Source organism: Nyctibius grandis, chromosome 2, assembly GCF_013368605.1.
Source record: "Nyctibius grandis isolate bNycGra1 chromosome 2, bNycGra1.pri, whole genome shotgun sequence".
Taxonomy (NCBI): domain Eukaryota; kingdom Metazoa; phylum Chordata; class Aves; order Nyctibiiformes; family Nyctibiidae; genus Nyctibius; species Nyctibius grandis.
In genome coordinates this window covers 37,888,428-37,909,941 of record NC_090659.1, presented here as the reverse complement: position 1 = coordinate 37,909,941, position 21,514 = coordinate 37,888,428, and the positions used below count along the sequence as shown (strand labels likewise).

Here is a 21,514-nt window from a genome sequence, read left to right as displayed (position 1 = left end):
TAGCAGTGGGCACCACACAGGAACAGGCAGTAGGTGACCTCGGGACACCTTGGCAAGGTAGCGGTGGCACTGACTTTCTCAGGAGCACCGCTGTGACAGCAGGAGCTGAAATTCTGCCGCTCACCTCTATTTTTGTCCTGCCTCTTCATGGTAGGCACCTACCTAGGAAGTTTGTCCCGCCATGCTTAATCAGAGACCTGAGAGTTCGGCACATCAACGATGGCTGTGGGTATGCATAACTGGACGGGTGTTTTCTTCGAGGAGTTGGGCAGGGTAGCACACAGGAGAGGTAGGAAAGCCCTGCACTGACAGGACAGACAGATGCATAGCCAGACCTTGCTTGAGGCCAAAGTCAAGGTCCTGCTGTTTCTCCCAGGGAGGTTTGCCCCTGAGCAGCTCGTGCACGTGGCTGTGCTTGGAGCTCGGGGCAGGAGGTCCCTCCTGTCCCCTTCTCTTTGTGCACTAAAACCACCATAGGCCTTTGCAGGACATTGCAAAGAGTTTCATATCCTGAACTCTTGTCATCTCAGCAGCATTTGTCCCCCTCTGTCTCGACCCTCCCCAGAGATCCTCCAACACCTTCCATGGGGAAGCTGAATTTTAGTTCAAACCCTGATCCCATTAACTGCAGTCAGTCTGCTCAGAGCAGGTGACTGGAAACTCAGCCAGAGGACGAAGGGTGAAATCACCCTTGTGTATCTGAACTTAATTGGATGCTGTATTCAATATCTCCGCACCCTTTGTTGCACAGAGGTGTTTGTCCTGCAATAAGGCCTTTTCCCAGCTTGGGAGAACTGGTTTTGCACTGACCTGGGTAGAAATGAACCTGCTGGAAATGTTAACTGGGAACAGTCCTCTTTTGATTTCCCTCCTCTGCTCTCCTGTAAGGCTGACAGGCAGCTCATTTGGGGGCTTCCCTTGGTTTTAGTCCTGCACATGGGACTAGGGCAAAGCAGGAGATGTTGTGTATCCAGGAAGAGATGAGGACAAGATGGAGAATTAGGCCTTTTGAGACTTACCACAGCTTTTTTTTTTTACTTTTGAGACCATATAATGCAGTCTTTCGAAACAAGGTTTGTGGTTCATCCATCATGGTGGTATTGATAATGATTGGGAGAAAAAACATTTGTAGGATTATTTGGTAGGTCTGCTAACTAATGTAGGGGGAGATAATAAGCCCCACTGAGAAACACTTGCTGGAGCTTTCCAGTGTGATCAACAGACCTGTTTTCTTTTTCTCTTTTTTTGTTTTATTTCCTATTTCAAAAGAAGTCATGCTTCACTCCTTGGTTTTGAAAACAGGACATTGCAACAAACAAACCAGAAGAGGATTTCAGAGATGCAGGGATTCAGCAAGACCCAGGACGTTCTGGGCATTGCTGTTTCTCCTTTCAAGCATTATAAAAAGTGACAAAAAGCCAACTGGCTGTTGTCACCCTGACACAATGATTGCAACCTTAGAGATGTAATGATAACATCAGAAAACCTTAGCAATCAATGCATTTGATAAATCACCCTCAGGGCTAGCATTATTTATATCCATTGCTTAAATACCTCATGCAAAAAAATGTCTTTATATTATGAAATAGATCATTTATAATGTAATTGGATAAGTACCTTGTTCTGCTTCAGCTCCAGGCAGTACACAGTTTGAGTTACCAAATCAATACAAGGCATTCTTTGGACAATTTAAGCATGTCTGTACAAGGAGGTTGAACCAATTTCACTGCATTTTGTCTAATCTGAGTAAGCAAAATCAGCACAGAAGTCACAGGGGTCCAAACCACTCTGCGGGCACAGTTGCTTGAGCTGTATTTTGTAGGGAAGTAGTCTGTTCTGGGGAACAAACCCATCAGTAGGAAATAGGGTGGAAATCTCAGCTTGTTTTGCCTCTGATGCTAGTTTGTCCAGACAAAAATGATGTGCTTTTACCAGAAATGTTTTGTGTATGGTTTTAATTTTGATTTTTTTTTTTTTTTTTACATTTCACATTTATAGTTTAAGAGCACCCGTTCACCCTCCCCAATTGAGTGTTGCCACATGACCCCCTGGAGTAGAAAGGTACTGGAAAAACAAGCAATCCTCAACTAACAGCCCTGTCTCAACTCTTCTCCCTTCCAGATCCTAACCCTTCGTTTTGCTTGCTTTTCACTTGCTAACTTTACTGCGCTAAAAGAAGCTTTTTCTGTTTTTCTCTTGTCAGTAAGACACAATAATGACTTTTTTCCCCCCACTCTTTCATTCTTCACCTTGGATGGGTTTCAGGAGCTCGTGGCAATGAGGCCACCTCCTCCTATCACCTCCTTTAAAAGGCCTGAGCCAGGACAGACTCGATAGCGTTAGCGATTGCATTTCATTCTCTTGCAATGTTTTTGCCAAACTGCCCCTTTTCTTTTTTTCCTAAACGGTAAGAAACTGTTCAGGCAATGCCAGCACGACAGCGGGTATTTATTCTCTGGCCATTTGGTGATGCCACTGTTTGCAGAGGAGGAGCTCTGGCAGCCAGGGTCACTTTGCCTGCTTTGTCCAGCACTTCATTGTAATCCAGGGGAGGAATTGGCAACAAATGCAGCCTCTGTGTGTGTGTGTGTGTGCATGTGTCCACGTCTGTGTGTCCATGTGCCTGCGTGCGTGTGTGCAAGGGGAGCTTTTTGATGCATGCATCGAACTTTTTGGGGGGGGGGGGGAGTTACCTAGGAAACAAAGTCTTTTGTGCTTGAAGTTTACATGAGCTATTCACGTCCGCCGGGGGTCGGCACAAAAGCTGCAGGCAGAAAGAAGGCTGCGATGTTTGACTGAAATCCTACGTGGGAACAGGGGGTTTTCTGTGGGCAGGAGGAGGAGGAAGCATGCGTTGTCTTGGGTCTGGGGGTGCTGCAGGAGGTGACGCTGGCGAGGTAAGTAAGGGCCCTTCAACAGTTTAAATAGTAGCCACTGAGTTAAGATCTTAAATGCTTTTGGGGACGGGGCGTACATGCTGCTTGGCAAGCCTGAGACAGTTAATTCCCCAGGGATTTCTGAGGAGCCTGGGTGGAAGAATGGCAGAAGTACAATGGCAGCCCGGGCACGATCCTGCAGTGTTCAACACCCGCCTGCTCAACGCCCTGCCAAGGAGCCGGAGAGCAATATTTTATCTTATCGTGTTTGCTACTGAAACTAAAACTGGCAAACTGAAGTGTAAAAAGCAGGCATGAGGGGGAAGGCTGGTAGTTAAGCAGCTGGGAATTCAGGACTGGAGAGAAAGCCAGCTTGAAAGGGATTGCGCTTCGTTTTTAAAAACCAAGAGCCGGACAGACAGCCTGGGCTGGTCGAAAGGTTGTCACAGCTTATAGAAGAATGTATTAATGGAAAAAGGGAGGGAAATCAGGCAGAAAAAGGTAAGTGCTTCTCCCCTCTGTCCCTTCCAAACAAAACAGAAACTTTTTTTTGCAAACAAAGAGACCCCCAAACCCGAGTTGGTAGCCAGCACCACATGAAAACATGCTTAATTTATTTCTCTTGTATTAGATGTTATTATAGCAGCTTTGAAAGACAGGGTGTTGTTGGGGGATTTGTTATTTCTTCAAAAGAAAACAAACCATCTGTGTTTCTTCCACGCAGTTTACTTTTCTCTCAGTTTCTTTATCCATATATAGCGCTTCTCATAGCATGCTGTAAAAATGTGCATGGTTTCTAAATCACCCTTTGAATTTCTTCTGGTGGTGGCTACTCTTCTCTTTGGCTGCTGTTCCCCCACCCCGGCACTGTTAATGCCTGCAGCTTCCCACCACACAGCTGCTGGGTGGCTCTAACTTTGGTCTGCTCATGAAATGCAGATGGTTTTCTGAAGTACAGAGGGGTCTTCTGTAAAACTTCGGGCCTTCTGGTACTTGTCCTTAAAGGAATGGTTATATGGGGCCAGTCCTCGCTAGCAATCAGCGGACTTGGGTGTTCAAAAGGCTGCAGATGCAAATGAGGGCCCACGTGTCTAACGCTGATGGTAATGGAGGGCACGCTTGCAACAGCTACCCACGAATGCAGGACGTGCCCCTTCTGATGGAGGAGATGTCCTGTAAATGTCTCTGTGAATACACTGACTTGTTTCCAGTATGTTGAGGTATTTTTCTCCTATTAGCAGGATGTTATTTTTCCATTGGAGAATAGCTTGTGCTGTGTGACTGACTTAGAACGGTTCCTCCTTGCATCCCTGTAACTGATGTCTGATCTGTGTGTCTGCTTTGTTTCACAATTAGCCTCGTGTGCCTGAGTGGGAGACACTGATTTTGAATGTATTCATTTGCAGTCCCATCCACCAGAGGACGAAGATACAGATGTCATGTTAGGGCAGAGGCCGAAAAATCCAATACATAATATCCCTTCTACACTGGATAAACAAACCAATTGGAGTAAAGCACTACCTCTCCCAACTCCAGAGGAGAAAATGAAACAAGATGCCCAAGTGATTTCTTCTTGCATTATCCCCATCAATGTCACTGGTACAAATCTCTTCTATTTCTTTTTGTATTTATTGCATGGTTCAAGGGAGGTCAAGTACTTATTTTGTTTAATTTATTTGAAGTCACGGGATTGTGCAGTCTGGGGGCAAAGACCCTAGCTTCAGGGTTTAGTTTCTGGAGGACAGTGGGCTAAATTCATCCCTCATGCATGACTGCGGGAGTCACTGAAGCCGCATCTAGGATTAATTTGGCCCATATTTTCAGAGTCATGTTATACAGTGTAACATAACACTGGTTCCCTGTATAAACAATGTACTGTTGTTGTGTATATAACCTACAGTCTGTATTTACAAAGACCTCAAATAACTTTTTGAATGTAGCTGACTGAAATAATGCAGAAAGCCACCAAAATTAATCATATGATTATCATGTGTAGCAGGAGAACAGAAACTAGATAATGTAGGCTACTATTTGCAATGCTTTAAACATGAGAGGCATGACTGTGTAGCATGCAAACCATTGCTCTGAGATCTCTTTACGCGCAGCTATGCTGAAGGTATAGTAATGGCGTTTTCTTTTATTTGTATAACATTTGGATACATTTGACTAGATTTATTTGAAGAAGAATTTGTTTATAGAAGCAGCAGGTATATCACTTATTAAATGTGATAGATGACTTATTTCCAGAATCAAAAATCAGGCTGTTTTTCTCTTTCTCTTTTTCTCTTTCTCTCCTTCCAGAGGGCTATGGTAAACATAAAGTTGATCTGAGTTTTCCTCAGTAATATTTCGCACCAAGTTTTGATTAACGTAAGAGCATAAAGTGGCCTGACTTCCACGGTCATAGACTTGAATACAAACAATCCAGAAAAAAAAAAGCAGGGAGCTTTCAGTTAGCCTTAATTCCCCAGAGAAAATATTTGCATTTAATTCTATTTTCCCAGTAACTGGGGGGGTGGGAGGGAGGTCACAGCCCCTCATATCCCATTACTCTTTCCCAAGTCTTATAAGCGGTGCCCAACCTTCCTGCAAGACAGGCTGCGGGGTTCACCATGGTGCTGGGGAGGGATCTGTTCCCACAGTCCAGCTTCAGCCCCCAACCAAGGGGCTCTGGGCTTTTGGGCTTGCAGCACGTCTGTCCTACAGTGTCACAGTGATAAGTCCCCATCTGCTCCACCATCAGCTGCATGAATCCTCCTGGTGACGGCAACGCAGTCCCGATTCCACTCCGCCCCGGCAGCAGAGGTGACACTGCACAGTGCCACTAGCTCTGCCCACCTGGGGAGGTGGCACCCAGGAGCAACTGTCCCTACCACCAGGACGGTGCTTCTGGCCAGCCAGGGCCCCACGGGAGGAAAGTGGCTGGCCGGCAGAGCTGCCTGCATAGACCTTGCCAGGCTGGAAGTTGGGAGCCGGCTGGTCAAGGTCACAGGTTGGGCACTGCTGACAGAAATCCCCGCGGAAAGTCATATATAGTGTGGCACATTTCCGTGAGGTAAAGCTGGTGTTAAAATGATGCTCTTTCTAGATTCAGTATAGGACCCTAACTGGTGTAGGCTTTCTAACATGGCTAATGTCACCTAGTGCAGATCAGAGGAGAGTTAGGTCTGGGACCAATGTTAACTTTTCCAGTAATAGCCGTTTTTGCCTAGACTCCACCTGCTATACATTGGAACCAAATTTCCACTGATCAGTTTTACAGATCAAGAATGGTATGTAATCTTCTGGATGTTTATGTGTATCATTCTCATTATCACTAATGGGAATAATTTGTATGCGTCACGGGGAGGATATACCCTCTTCCACTTTCCTCTCGGAGATGACCCCCGTGCATCTGGTACACAGAGCATGTTTGGCTAACTCACAGTTGCTGGAAAACCAGCAATGATGCTGATATTGATTTTTCATTTCAAAGAGTTTGCTTTCAGTTCTCTGTTTTTGTTTTTTAAGCTTCTCCCAACCCTGAGAAATGTTCACTTCTTTAAAAATTACTGTTGTTGGAGTTTATGGCACTTTCGTTCCATATTAAAGAAAGTTCTTCCTCTGCTTATTCCAGGGGCATTGGTGGTTACAGGACATCTGTCTGAAGCCTCTATTTCACAGTAGTAGATTTCAAGAAGAACTTTTACAAGAAAGTTACTTTTTAATGTTTTACATTGTTATGTAATGTAATATGTACGTGTATGTCTGTGTATAATTATGTTTTCTATAATTATACGCTATTAAAATAGAGCTGCTTATCAGGATTTTATTTGTTTTCCTTTTGTTTGGTTTAGTTTGTTTTTCTTAAGATTACAAACCACTGTATCAGCAATCCTTATGTTAGTGTTTTTATGGACCTGACACATTTTTTCCGACCTGTCCCATGTCACCTTTAGAGAGCATGGGTGTACAGTTGTGCAAAAAGCCAGTGCAGATGGGTGCTGCCTCCTGGTGGGCCTCCTTTCAACTTTATTTTGACAACACAGCGTAAAAAAACAAAGTGAAAGACACTTCCCTGCACTAATGCCATGGAAACATAAAGAAAATTAGGAATTCCTGCCTATTCTGTGTGGTTGTAAATAAGTGTGCCCATGAACTTGGGCTCCTAAATCCAAACTGAGGATCTTGATTGACTGAATGACCCGATTCCCAGAGTGGGCTCCCACACATCCTGCTGTGTGCTGAACACTTGGGAAAATCAGGCCACTTACTGATGCACAGCTGCCTGTTTACATCACCCTTGGGCATGGGTGATCATCATGAAGAATGCTCTCTAAACTTGCACGGGGACTTGGCCCCATTTGAGCTGTCTCCTTCCTTTTTGAAATTTTAGCCCCCTTGGCATATTGGTCTCCTAAGAAGCACCCAACTACTGCAATATGGCGTTATAACCTTAAATTGTTTTCTTACACTTAGTGGCTTAAAATAAGTCAGGCTATAGCTGAACAGATTACTCTTTGCAGACAAGTTACTGTCATTGTCCCTATGACAGATGGATAAATAAGAAAGATGCCCTGTTACCAAGAGCTCTCAACTCTATTTTCCTTCCTGATTTGCTTTTCTTTTCTTTTTTTTTTTTTTTTGACTCCTTCTGTTATTTTTGGCAGACCAGGCTGCTGAGGGGGAGCTGGAATTAAATGTAAAACTGCAATATACTGTGATGTCATTTACATAAGAGCTGCACAAGGGCTCCCTTATGTTTATTCACAGGCTTAATCCAAGCTCACATACCTCCACTGTGTTCCAGCCATGAAAATTTGTTTACTATTTCTAAAGGCTAATGAGACCTATTTATGGGTTGCAGGAGTTGGTTTTGACAGAGAGGCTAGTATACGCTGCTCTCTTGTTCATTCACAATCTGTACTACAGCGGAGACGAAAGTTGAGGAGGAGGAAAACCATCTCTGGCATCCCCAGAAGAGTGCAACAAGAAATAGGTGTAGTATAAATACAAATCTTCTGTAGATAGCTTTCTAACCAACTTAAATTGCAGGGATATGAGCTGGTAGCCAGCCTTCCAAAGAAACAAAACCTCAAAAGTGTAAATGCTTGTGGAGTTTGGGAATTATGTGGTTTGTTTTTTTGATTTACTACAGTAAGCAAAGCTATATTACTCCATATGGCCTTGACAGACCGAGGGCCTTACCGAGTAATATAGGTGTACGTGTTCAGCTCTTATCGTGTAAATGTTAATCAGTTCTTTTTTTTTTCCATTTTATTTCTGTTATGAACCCATAGTTATGTGCATAAAAAGTAACTAGATTAAGTGAAAGTTTTTCCTTGCGTGAGGGGAGCTTAAGGTAAAGAAGTGACAGATGTTGCTCAGCAAAGTGATGATGAGCTGTCACAACAGCCGGATAACTCACTCAGATGAGCAGCTGGATATCCACCTTAGAGACAGCTGCTGGTACCCTACGGGAAATTTTGCTAAATGTTCCTTTTACTTACCACGCTCGTCCTCGATTCTTTCCTTTCATTCTTTATTACCAAGGATATTTGCCCAAAATCGAGAGGCTTACCTCACTTTTTATCTCAGGTAAATTAGGAGCAACTCTGTTGAAGGCAAATCCAGTGAAAAATTTGTATTAACCCCAAATGAAACTAACGGGATCGTTATTCCTTAATGTTCATCTGCACCTGAAGATGGCTCTGGTATCTCGGTCCATTGCTGTGAAACTTGATGGGAAGCAGAAGGAATGTGTTTATCACAGGGAATAAGCAACCAGAGAACCTATAAAGAAAGATCCTGTTGCCTTGCAAATATTCTTGGTAATAAAGATGAAGATAATGGAAATTCTGAACAGACAGGTAGCAAAATAGAATTATATTTAGAAACTCACGGAGTGCTTTGTCCAGCAGCCACTCCTGAAAACTGCCTTTAACTAGTTGAAATAGAGTGACAAAAACTGAAAACATAGTATTTACCTTAATATTTACCACAGCAAGATCAGCTCTGTGTGAGATCACGTTGCAAAAACAGGAGAACTGAGATCACATTGCAGGACTAGGAGAATTTCCCTACCTCACTGGGATGAGGTCTGCCTTATATACTCTTTATAGCGAAGTTAAATTTGGTCCACTGCTCAGCAAGATAAAAAAGAAAGAATACAGCAGATAATGCCTCTTGGGTTGCTTTGCGGGTCGTCTCGTGCCAGGAAATGTGGAGCTGTCTCCCACTCACCCAGCTTTCCGTGTGTCCTAGATTCAGACGAGTCGCCGGTGGCGAGAGAGCGCAATGTGATTGTGCACACAAACCCAGACTTCACCGGCTCCGGCAGCAGGAGGTCAGGGACCCGGGACTCAGAGTGCCAGACGGAAGAAATCCTGATAGCCGCTCCCTCCCGGCGGCGGATCCGCACCCAGAGGGGACAGAGCGTCGTCGCCTCCCTCTCCCACTCCACTGGCAACATCTTGGTGCTGGCGGACAATGGCGATGCCGTCTTCGCTGCCGCTGTCAGCAACCGCATCCGCTCGCGTAGCCTTCCTCGCGAGGGCGCCCGGGCCAGCGAGGGCCATCAGGATGCCGCCACCAAGAGTGCAGGGTATGAAGCGGAATGCTTCCTAGACAGCCAGGAGAGGATCCTGAAAAACGGGAAGGAGGTCCTGAGCAAGCAGGGTTCACAAGAGCACCAGCCCATTGGTTTAACTTGTCCTCAGCACCTGCACAGCCCCGAACACAGCATCAGTGAGAGAGGGAGGTCGCGGCTGTCAAGGATGGCCGATTCGGGCAGCTGTGAGATTTCGTCCAACTCAGACACCTTTGGGAGCCCCATTCACTCTATCTCTACAGCAGGAGTCCTGCTCAGCAGCCACATGGACCAGAAAGATGACCACCAGTCCTCCAGTGGCAACTGGAGTGGGAGCAGCTCCACATGCCCCTCCCAGACATCCGAAACCATTCCTCCTGCTGCCTCTCCTCCGCTGACGGGCTCTTCGCACTGTGACTCCGAACTGTCACTCAACACCGCTCCCAATGCCAACGAGGACTCCAGCGTCTTCATCACAGAGCAGTTTGGTGACCACGCAGACAAGGTCAGGGGCCACAGGGCAAGCTCCTTCACCTCCACTGTGGCAGATTTACTGGATGACCCCAACAACAGCAACACAAGCGACAGCGAGTGGAACTACCTGCACCATCACCATGATGCCTCCTGTCGCCAGGACTTCAGCCCCGAGCGCCCAAAGGCAGACAGCTTGGGATGCCCCAGCTTCACCAGCATGGCCACCTATGACAGCTTCCTCGAAAAGACCCCCTCTGACAAGGCAGACACGAGCTCACACTTTTCTGTGGATACCGAAGGATACTATACCTCCATGCACTTTGACTGCGGTCTCAAGGGTAATAAAAGCTATATTTGCAACTATGCAGCCACGGGCTCTGAGAGCGGCCAGACTGGGAGTGTGACCTCCAGCCTGGCTGACTGCACCTGGCAGGAGTGTGTGAGCCACAGGAGGCAGGGACGGCAGAGCATCTCGCTGAAGAAACCAAAGGCAAAGCCAGCCCCACCAAAACGCAGCTCATCTTTGAGGAAATCGGAGGGCAGCACCGACCTTCCTGACAAGAAAGAACCAAAGATCGGTGGCGGACAGCACGTCTCTCACACCGCCAGGGAGATGAAGCTGTCCCTTGAATTTTCAAACACACCTTCCCGAGTGGAAGGCCCCAACCTGCCGGCCAAGCAGGAGCTCCCTTGGGCAAACCAGGATGACAGCGGGTTAAAGGACACTCCGTTTGACACTGCCGACATCCCCTCCTTTAAAGACGAAGGTGCTGAACAACCTCACTATGCAGACCTCTGGCTTCTGAATGACTTGAAATCCAGCGATCCTTACAGGTCCTTGTCCAATTCGAGCACCGCTACGGGTACTACAGTCATAGAGTGCATCAAGTCACCGGAGAGCTCCGAATCTCAAACGTCCCAGTCCGGGTCACGAGCCACCACCCCATCCCTCCCCTCCGTCGATAATGAGTTTAAGCTGGCCTCCCCCGAGAAGCTGGCAGGGTTAGCCTCTCCCTCCAGTGGGTACTCCAGCCAGTCAGAGACACCCACCTCTTCTTTTCCGACTGCTTTCTTTTCGGGACCCTTGTCTCCAGGGGGGAGCAAGAGGAAGCCGAAAGTACCGGAGAGGAAGTCGTCGCTGCAGCAGCCGCTCTCGAAAGACAGCACCACCTCGGTGAGTAAAGACCTCGAACTTCCCATTATACCTCCTACTCACCTCGACCTAAGTGCTCTTCACAACGTCTTGAGCAAGCCGTTCGCTCACAGGCACCAGCTGCATGCCTTCAGCCACAGCAAGCAAAGCACGGTCGGGGAAGCCCTGCATCCCAGCCCTCCCTCTGCCCTCGCCATCACGCCCTCCGTTCTCAAGTCTGTCCACCTCCGCGCGGTCAACAAGCCTGAAGGAGGGAAACAGAAAGGCAGTACCCCAGACCTGCTCTGCATACAGGAGACAACCTTGATGGCGACCGACGTTTCTCCAGGCAAAATGAGGCCACTCTTAGCTAAGAAACCAGTATCACGCCAGTACTCCACGGAGGAGGCCATAATGTCATACATTGATGCTTCCCCAGTAGAAGGGGGCCCCGCAAAGCCACCTTTAGAGAAAAGCTCCTCTTTCAGTGGGCAGAATAGCTGTGAGCGAGAAGCTGTAACTTCAGCAAGCGTGGGTCTGGTTGAAAGCAAACCTGGGAAGGACCAAACACACCTGGCTGCTGAGCGCTTGCTGGAAAGCGCTCTGAATCAGACGTGTGGCATCTCCGCACAGGACAGGTTTCAGAATGGCTCAGCTGTCCTCACAGGTGATGACGAAGCAAAGAAACCCAGCCAGGGAGCAGAAACAGAGCATGACCTTCAGCAAGTTCAGGCTCAGCGAGAGCTCTCCGCAGGCAGCGAGGGGAGGCTGGAAGCTGGGCCTATGGGCGAAAGCCCAGGTCAGGCTGAGGGAGCGGCCATCAGCAATCAGCTTAAGCACCAACCCAATGTAAGCCACCATGTGCCTGGGAATATCAGCTACGAAGCGGAGATGGCAGCACTGAATTCACTCGGCGAAGCGAGTTGCAAGCAGGAAAATGATATCGCATCAGGTATCCCAACCAAAAGTGCCTCTGATGACGGCAGGGCGGACGAGACGGTGGGCAGCGCGGATGAGCCTTCGCTGAAAGGTCAGTTGTGAGCTCTTTCTGTGTTACACACAATCATGCGGCTTTGGACGTGACTGGTGGTGGAGTCAAAAAGCAGGCTGGAGGTGCAAACCAGTGTGCCTCTGTAGCTTTAAGTGCAGAGCCCCCCCGATCTGTTAGCTGGCCAGCCAGCCCAAAGATGTTTTATGCTTTTTCAGTGTATTCAGAGTGTATTTCTCTATTTATTTCCTCCCTTGTGCTGCATTTCAGCTGAAAAGAGAAAAGGGAGGAGCGCTAACCCTGCGTGCAGGGGAGCCTTATTATCACAGCTGCACAGTAAACAGGAGATCCCGGTTTCCAGCCCTAGCAGTGCCCCTTTATGGGCTCCAACATGCCATGTACATGACGTTTAGATTAGAGGATAAAGTCTGTATGGCGGTATTGGCCGCTCAGTTGTGAACCAAGCTGGTGCCTCGCGTTGGCAGTGCCGTTGCAAAGCGTGGCGGGGTCTGACCCATCGTGTGGCCTCTTTCCTTGTTTAAGAGTCTTCTCCAAGTGACGAGTCCATCGTGTCTCCGCTAAGTGAGGAGCTGCAGGCTGACGCTGAGGATGTCTTTGTGTCTCCAAACAAACCCCGCACTACCGAGGATCTGTTTGCAGTCATTCACAGGTGACCTAACCTTGCGGCAACGGGGAATGGTAACATGCAGACCCGCACAGTCACCCACTAACGATAGCTGCAGGATGGTTATTTGATGGTTAAGTCTTGTCCTGAAACTACCTTCTTTCGTTTATTGAGTTTCATTTTCTAAAAGGCAGCTTTTAAAAGATGCTTTATTATGGTCTGGTGTGCACTCCGAGTATCTTCATAGCATGTGCAGGATGCTTTACAGATAACAACATCAGGCCGTTCTCTCTAACAAACATACGTGTCTCCAAAGAAAACTATCCGCAGTGATTTCTATCTTCTGCCCACCAGCTCTATTCTGGTGAGTGAGTCGTACCGAGAATGGTAAGGCGGCATCTCATTTTAGAGTATGTTGTATTCAGATGAAATTTGTGATCATAACTGAAATGACAGATTTCTGATATTGAACAGGTTACGCTGAGTATTATTATTACCTAAGACTCTGGATGCATTGTCATCTTTATATAGAGCTGGTTGTGCACACGTTATTTTGGAAGAGCTGGGTGAGGTTGAGAGGGACTGTGTGACTCAGTGCCTCATTCATTGCACAAGAGCTATCACGGCTTAAAGTGCTGTCAGTCACTGCTAGCCTCCGATATTTGACAGAGGGTTTACAAGAACTCTAGCTAATATGAAAGCACAGTCAATCTGTGAAACTCCAGACCAGCATTAAGTTATTCTACAAAGATCATGTATGAAGGAGTGTTCCTTTGCATTTTTACAGATCAAAAAGGAAAGTTCTCGGGAGAAAGGATTCTGGAGACCTTTCCGTAAGAAACAGATTGAGAGCTTCATCTGGGACTAGCAGCCAGCCCCCGGCCAGCAGCACGCTGCCCGCCAGCAATGTGCCACCAGCCGGCAGCGTGGGCACTCCCATAAGCAGTCAGAGGTCCCCCGGGCTCATATACAGGAATGCCAAAAAGTCCAACACATCCAATGAAGAGTTTAAACTACTGCTCCTTAAAAAGGGCAGCCGATCCGATTCCAGCTACAGGATGTCTGCCACAGAAATTCTGAAAAGTCCTATTTTGCCCAAGTCTCCTGGAGAGCTGATGGCAGATGCCTCTCAAAGCCTAGAGGAGTCTCCCCCCGCGGTGAGCCCCGATGCGTTGTCCCCGCTCTCCCCTTGCTCCCCCAGGGTCAACGCGGAAGGATTCTCCTCCAAGAGCTTTCCCATGTCAGCGTCTTCAAGAGTGGGGCGCTCCCGGGCGCCGCCGGCAGCCAGCAGCAGCCGGTACAGCGTGCGCTGCCGGCTGTACAACACGCCGATGCAGGCCATCTCCGAAGGAGAGACGGAAAACTCGGACGGCAGCCCCCATGACGATCGGTCTTCTCAGAGCTCAACGTAGGCTGCGCGGGCGCCAGGGCCAGGCTGCCGACACCACTCGGGCTCTGTAAGGATGTGATTATAAGAGGCCAATGCTGTAGCAGTCAAAAAAAAAAAAAAGAAAAAAATTGCAGGGCAATATCGATGCTTAAATGTGTTTGTGTTTGTAAGACGCTGGGGAAACAGAGGACTATGGCTGTAGCTATTTATTACGTTACATTTTCTAAAGTAGGAAGATACACAATGTCTGCTCTGTTTTCTTTTAGCTTCATTTGGTTTGTCCCACTCTCTTTTCTGTTGTCACTGTAGGTTTCAAGGCTATACACCTTCCATAGAGTTAAAAGTGATGTTTGTTTTTTTTTTTACCCAGAAGCTGCCCATCTAGAAACAAATCCGTCACTGTAGTGCTTCCCTAGGGAGAAAAAAAAAAAAAAAGAAAATGCTCTTGAGGATTGGTATTTTTCTACAGTAAAATGAGCTGAAACAAAATTTAGAAGAAATTAACAAAACATATGTAAATACCATATTTTTGATAAAAATTTGTAAATAGAATTATCAAAAAAGTGGACGTGGCAAACGATTTACTGCATAACAACTTTGTTTATAGAAGACAAAAGAAGTCAAATGTAATAACTGTATTCTGTGAATACCATTTTCATATCAAACATACAAAATTCACATGGCCACTGATAACCACCTTCAGTGTAACAAGCCTGAAGGATGACATTGAGCAGTGGAAAGGAGGAATTCTCCGCCTTAGCTAAGGAAATGGAAAGGTTGACTGCGATGGGATTACAGTAACCATTTGTCTTTCTAAGGCAGCTCCAAAGAAGCTAACTGGAAAGCGCAGCTGGGAGGGTTACCGTGAGGATCGGTGGGGAAGGCGAGCGTGCTTCCGACAGAACAAAGTCATGTCTGATGCAAAGTCCCAAAGGGTCCCATCCCACAGGCTCCCCTGGGCCTCTATTCTAGCAGGAATCACTTCAAAGAGGATAGATGCGAGAAGAAATAGTACTTAACTTTCATATTCCTATTAGTCTATTGGGATACGTAACACGGTCATAACCTGGTAACTATAATCTTTAAACACTATTAGTTTCTGGTTCGTAAAGGAAACAAATAAATTACAAGCATGCCAAAAGCGCTTTCGATTTATCAGTAAATATCTGTGATGAGTTTTCAGTGAAGCTTTCTCTTTGTGCTGATGAGATTCATGCTACCTAAATATTTACAAAAATGACACTGTGAAAACGTAGCTGGGAAATAAGTATGTGTACGCATTATTTATATTCATTGCTGAGCTGGGAAGGGGAAAGCTCTGGTTCATTGTGCCAGCCACGTACAGTTGGGATCTTGTCTGGGTTTACCAGAAACATGGAACAGGGTGGGGGACTGGGGTGGGGTGGGAAAGGAGACAAATCAAAGCAGCTGCTTTGATACAAATGAAGGCAGGGAAATAAAAGCTGAATTACTTGAAGTTACTTGAATTTTCTCGTCTTAAAACTGCAAGAACATGTACTTTTAAAATTTAACCCGTGAGTCGCTTTATACTTTTAATTTTTAAACAGAATAAAACCAACAGGTCTGATTCTCCTTTGGGCCACCATGGTTTCCATCGATGTAGCCCCATCCGTGCTACTCAGAGAAGGCGGCCCTCTTTGTCCAAAATTGATGCAGGTGGTGTTGGTTGCTGTAGGATATGGTTTGGAGTAGAGGAAAGGTTAGCGCAGAGAAAATAGTGCGAGGAGGAATGTGGTGTGCAGTAGGACAGGTCGAGTAGGATGGCAGAAAGAGTGTACTTTGGTACTAAAGAAAACAACTAAAAGCTGGCTTTAAGCATAAGTAAAGGATAGGGAAGCGGGATGTGTGAAATGGGTTTTTACAAGTTTTTTTTTGCTTTTAATCATGTAATGCATAAAGCTGAGAGTTTTTAAAAGCGGGCAGAGTGTGTTTTTTTAAAGAGGAAGGTTCTACCTAAAACTGTTACAATTTTAAAGAGTCTGAGCAAGTCAGAATGGTTTAACAAATCCTGAATGTTATTCCCCGTAAGGTGCACATCTGATTTCGTCTCGCACTTATCACAAGAAATACATTATTCAGGGTTTCCTGTCATCCTCCTGTGTAGCCTGGTTGCATTCAGTGTGCGAGAGTCGCTGTGCATGTGGTACGTGCGTTGGGAAGGGAGGTGGTCCATCAGCTGAAGGGCTGCAAATTCAGGCAGTCTAAATAATCTAAAAGTCTAAAATAGTTTTCAAAAAGCTAATGGGAGCAAGGTTTTGCAAACAGAAGGCTAATCACATTAGTAGCTTAGTTAAGAAAATGAGTCTAAACACAAGTGAAGTGAATGAATGAGAATGTTTTAAGAGGGAATATTTAGCATATCACAAACCACTTTCTGAAGAACATGAGTAAAGGAAGTTTAGATATCGGGCAGAAAATCCTTAGTTTGTCATCTTCAGTCATTTTCCTTAAAAATTTTACCAGGAGCACTTTTACAACATGTTTAATAGTCCTGAGTTAAATAGTCATTCAAACCTGTAAAGAGAATACAGCTGAATTGACTTTGATGATACCACTTTTTATTACCAATCAATAATTTCACAGAGAACACAAATAAATATATAAACACTTAAAATTTTAGTGGAATGGTGAGGCAATACTTCACGTACAAAACGGCCACAGAACAATCACATTAAAATATAGTCTTACTTCTTTTGTTTAATTTCCTAGTTTATATTTAGCAGATTGAAACCCAAATAAAGACAGATTCTAAATCCACTATGAAGAAAAGAGTTCGCAACAAAAATGGGAGTCAGAGGAAGATGAAAGGCGGGGACAGCTGTAGTGCTGCAGTCGTGCCATTAAGGCACCGGAGGACAAGCTGTAGAGCGAAGGGAACATCGCTCACCTCTTGAGACAGGGTACAGTACACGCATCAGGTAACTGCTGAACCGTCATTTCAACCCACTGTTCCGTTGTTTGCACTGATGTTATGGAAATTATTTCTGAAGTTATACAGCTGTGCATTCTGAAAAATAACATTTTCCCCCTTTTTTTTTCTTTTTTTTTTGTTTTGTTGTGGCAGCATAGAGGACATGGAATAGTTGTAGCAAATAAAGCATATGTTTGCTTTTGCCAAAGGTCAGTGATTGAGTGCATTTGCTGCAATGGTGGCAGATAGAGAAATACTGTAGGTTATGACTAAAGAATTTAAAAAAAAAAATTAAGAAGGTTACAGTGTAACTATTTTGGTACTAGCACCAGTTCATGCTGGCAGAAAAGACAATGGTTTATGGACTTGCATCCATTTTGTATTTTTGTAATATTTGTAAATATGAACTTTTTAAATCGTTGCAAAGATGGTTTCTTTTGTAAAATGTTTTCAAAGTTTACATTAAATCCAAGCCTTTGTATATTTTAGAGCTGTGCAACACTTTAAGTCTTGTATTTATTTTTAGTAAAAAAGGTGACAGTTTCATTGTGAACCCCTCAAAAAATGTGTCGGAAAAGTTTGATTACCTAGAAAGTGTGTATAGAAACTGCAAATAAACGTGACTGCAATTAAATCACACCTTCTCTTTACTTTCTTGTAATGAAATGTGAAGTCTAATCTACAGACTACAAGTATGCTATTTCCAAAGGTAAGTCTCAGCGCTTTACACATTTCAAACCATTTAATCATGTTTTCCCTTCAACTTATTTTTTTTAATAAACTGAGTAAGGGGAAGTCTGTATCCAAACTGTCATTGACTTTCAGTGGAATTTTCCCCACAAGTACAATTTTACCAGAATATAAAGGCTGCTGAATTTGCCCCAGTTCTTTTACATGTAAGAAAAAGGTAAGAGAAAGGAAGCTGGGGTGAATAATAGTGGGAAGACTGCCACTTTATCTTCAGCTGGAAAGCAAAATAAATGTTGCTACACTTCAGACCCAAGGTATAGAGAATCCAGTGACTGAACCTTATCAGATAAAGCAAGCTGTGGGCAAAAGGCAGGCTGTAAACTATGACCACAAACTTAGAAGTGCAAACACTACTTTATTTTAAAACGTTTTGGTTATGAGGAGGTTGAGAAGTCAGGACACGGAAGCTAAGTGGTTTAAATGATAGCCCCTGCATGTCTCTTCAAAAATTGCATACCTGCAGGAAAAGGGGAGGGAAAGATGCACATTGTGAAACTTCGGTTTCAGCTGTCGTTTTGTTAGTAGCTTTGCAACATTGTACTTGGTATTCAAAAAATGCATATCCAAAAAAAGCTGAAATGCACAGGTCTGGTACCTTAGAGTGAGTGGAAAAAAATCAGCTTTGGGGAATGCTGCCAGGCTATCTGCAATCATGCTTTGCAAGGGTATGAGGATTGCCTCATGGGTGTGGTCCTAGAGTAGTCTCCAAGGGGGAATCAGTTTGCATACTATTTGTTTTAACCAGATGTTCAAGCAGTTAATGATTATGTAGATCATCTCCTGTTGGATTGTGTGGCTTTCCCAATCCAGAAATACAGATAAGCAAGATCTGTAGAAAGAGCTTAGCCCATAGAGGTAGGCACAAGCTGGTTTTCATCTGCCCACTGTACACTGGAGTATTTGTTTCATGCTCAGTGGAAGAGACGATGAAACATTAGACTACATAAAATATACCCATTGATTTTTTATATACGCAAAATGAAATCATTGTAACTATTTACAACATATGTGAAGACAGTGACTTTTCTAAGACTGTAAAATCCAGGCTTCAGTGTGTACCTTTGGGTATGTGTACATGGAATACCACCATCAGGCCCATTCAGAGATAATATAAACTAGATACGATAAATAGTATCACTGTGTACACAAGCTCTTCTCAGGTTGTACTAACCTGCTTCTCAGCAAAGCATCCCACCATGCTGTGTAGATACATATAAGGAATGTATATAACCATGCATGGGAAGAGTTATGGGTTTTGGGTTTTTTTTTGGAGGAGGATGAAGCACATGGGTGCTAAAACTTAGATGCCACCTTGAAAATTTTGGCACCTTCTCAGAGTGGAATTCGACTGCTACCCAACAAATCTTCCTGTACGCTCTTCCTGTAGTATTCTCGGAGACGTGGCAACTCAGGCCACACACGCAACCCAGGGGGGTCCTCCCTGAGCCAGCAAGTGGGAATCATGTCTTACTCTCCATCTCTTGCTGGAGCTTTTAGTGGAAACAGAGGCATTGATCCACAACAGATATCCTGTTGCAGAGAGGGGATTAGCGCAGGCATTCATTGCAAGTACTGGGTGTTAATGCCTGCGCTCAGGAGCACTGCTGGTCACATCTGCTGCTCTGTGTAACATGGACAGGGGCTGGGAAGCAAGGGATTCTCCCCAGTAAAGGGTCGATCACTGGATTGCAGCCACCCATCTTCTCCTGGCACCCGGCCCTTCGCCCTGCCTGGCGCAGCATGGCACAGCAGGCGGCAGGACAGCACGCTCTGCGGGCAGCTGCTTGGCTGCCCCTGGGGAGGACAGTGCCTGGGGCTGGGCCCCCGCTGTCCCCGCAGGTTGCTAGCCATCGGGCTCTCCTAGCACAGGGTGGCAACAGGCAGGACTGATGTTTCAAAGTCACAGATTTCAGTTCAAGCTCTGTGTCTGCTCGGCCAGGGACACTCCTGTTGTCACACCCATAAGATACGGCATTTGGAAGAGCCCGTTGTGCAGAGGCAGGCTGATGGCCCCCCAGGCCCCTGCAGTCCCGGGGACAGGCACAGTGCGAAGGGGCATTTAGGGAATGTTGATGCAAGGCTGGGGACACCTCAGAAGGTGACAGCACCTCCAGGGCTGGGCAGCCACTGGGCCAGAGAAGGAAACATGTTTTGGTGCCTTTGTGTGGATGCAGGGGCTCGCCAGGCCCTGGGGCAAGTGTCTTTCCTGGGAACAGGGCAGCCAAGTTCTGGCTGCAATCCCAGTACTGATTTCCACCCAAGTTTCTATGGGCACTTACTTGACAGACTTTGTTTTCCATAACCCCATTTTGGTTGCATTAATTATATTTCCCTCCTTTAATTCTCCACTTGGTGACAGAAGCGTGTATTAACTGTCCTGATTGATAGTTTCCTGGGATTAAAGTCAAGCTGATAGGTTTTTAATTACCCAGCTTGTCCCATTTGTATTTTAAACTACTGGCACGTTCGCATTCTCCTGAAACTTTTCTACTGCCCAACATTATTGGTCATAAGAATCCTTCAGTGGGTTCTCCTAACTTCTTAAATGCAAGTTATCCACATGTGCTGACTGAAGATGTCTGTCTTTAATTACTTCAGTATGAATGGAAGAGGTTTCACATCATATCATCTGTACTCCCCGAAGAGAAAACTGAGGAAATGTATTCATAAGGAATCCGTATCCTCCAACATAGGCTCAAGGTCAGGACAACAGGTAAGCAGCTAAACACAGGCCTTCCCACTAGATTCACTTGCATTGCCATTTAAACTTACCCAGAACTGGAAAATCGGAAAACCACTGTGAATGATAAGAGAAATTTATCCTATAGATAAAGATGTCATCATTCTCACCGAATTATTTATTTCTGAATTTATTTCTTAGCAGATAAATTAAAAAGCTGTGCAAAACAGCGATGGCAGTGACAGCGTCATGGATAGGAGTGGTAGTTTTGATGCACTTTCACTCTAAATAGGTAGCTGCCCATTTTATTTTAATTTTTTTAACAGAAGATTATCAAGCTCTGACATTAATACTTCTTACTATTGCCATTTCACAAAAAGGCTGCAAACCATAAGCTACTCCTGTGAGGAAACAACTGCCCCTACATCTCCCTTTTTAGTTCACTGGCATCTTCAGCTCGGGTGAGAGGAGAGGCAGGAACTGCTCCTTCAGTCCCAAAAGAAGAATAACAAAGGCCAAGGAAATGCCATTTCTTGATCAACTCATAGGTTGATTCAGACTGTTCACCCATATTACAGCAACATTCTCCATACCTAGCAGTAAGGTACTAATGAGGCAGAAAAATAAGCCTTTTTGCTAATGGCACCTGAACAAATAAGAGAAGCCTTGCCCTCTAATAATGGTTTTGCGATAGTTTTAACATTGGGCTGCTTTCTTTTTCCATCACTCAAAAAAACACTCATCTACAAATAAGCAATCATCCAATGAGTTTCCTGTGGAAATTCATACTATGGTTTTCACTGAGACTGAGAATATTAAGTAACATGACTGAACCTGTGGCTTGGCCAGTCTGTTAATGAGTCCCACTGAATGTAGGTCAGGTGGCTTAGTTCTATCACAAGCCTCCAAAGCTGAAAAAATAAATTATCAGATAAAAAAGAATTGTGAGTAAAGGACTTTAAAATCTGTAGGAACATGGCATTCAGTTCCTAAGTGGTCAAGTTTATTTCTGTATTTAAAAGGCTGGCACAGGACTATTCTATTATTACTAGTATTTAGTGTTCTTTCTTTAATGTTCTCCTTTTTAAAAGTACCTCCT

The 21,514-nt window shown here is 45.1% G+C and overlaps 1 protein-coding gene across 1 annotated transcript in view; it reads left to right on the top strand.

Annotated features, from left to right (window-relative positions):
* The window catches only part of NHS (NHS actin remodeling regulator), a 268,588-nt gene extending 254,513 nt beyond the window's left edge, over positions 1 to 14,075 (top strand). Inside the window, exons 4-9 of the mRNA XM_068425134.1 lie at positions 1,999 to 2,061; positions 4,283 to 4,475; positions 7,723 to 7,854; positions 9,120 to 12,080; positions 12,582 to 12,708; positions 13,451 to 14,075. Coding sequence (XP_068281235.1) covers positions 1,999 to 2,061; positions 4,283 to 4,475; positions 7,723 to 7,854; positions 9,120 to 12,080; positions 12,582 to 12,708; positions 13,451 to 14,075 — 4,101 coding nt within the window. The remainder of the gene's footprint in view (positions 1 to 1,998; positions 2,062 to 4,282; positions 4,476 to 7,722; positions 7,855 to 9,119; positions 12,081 to 12,581; positions 12,709 to 13,450) is intronic.
* Positions 14,076 to 21,514: the final 7,439 nt, after the last annotated feature.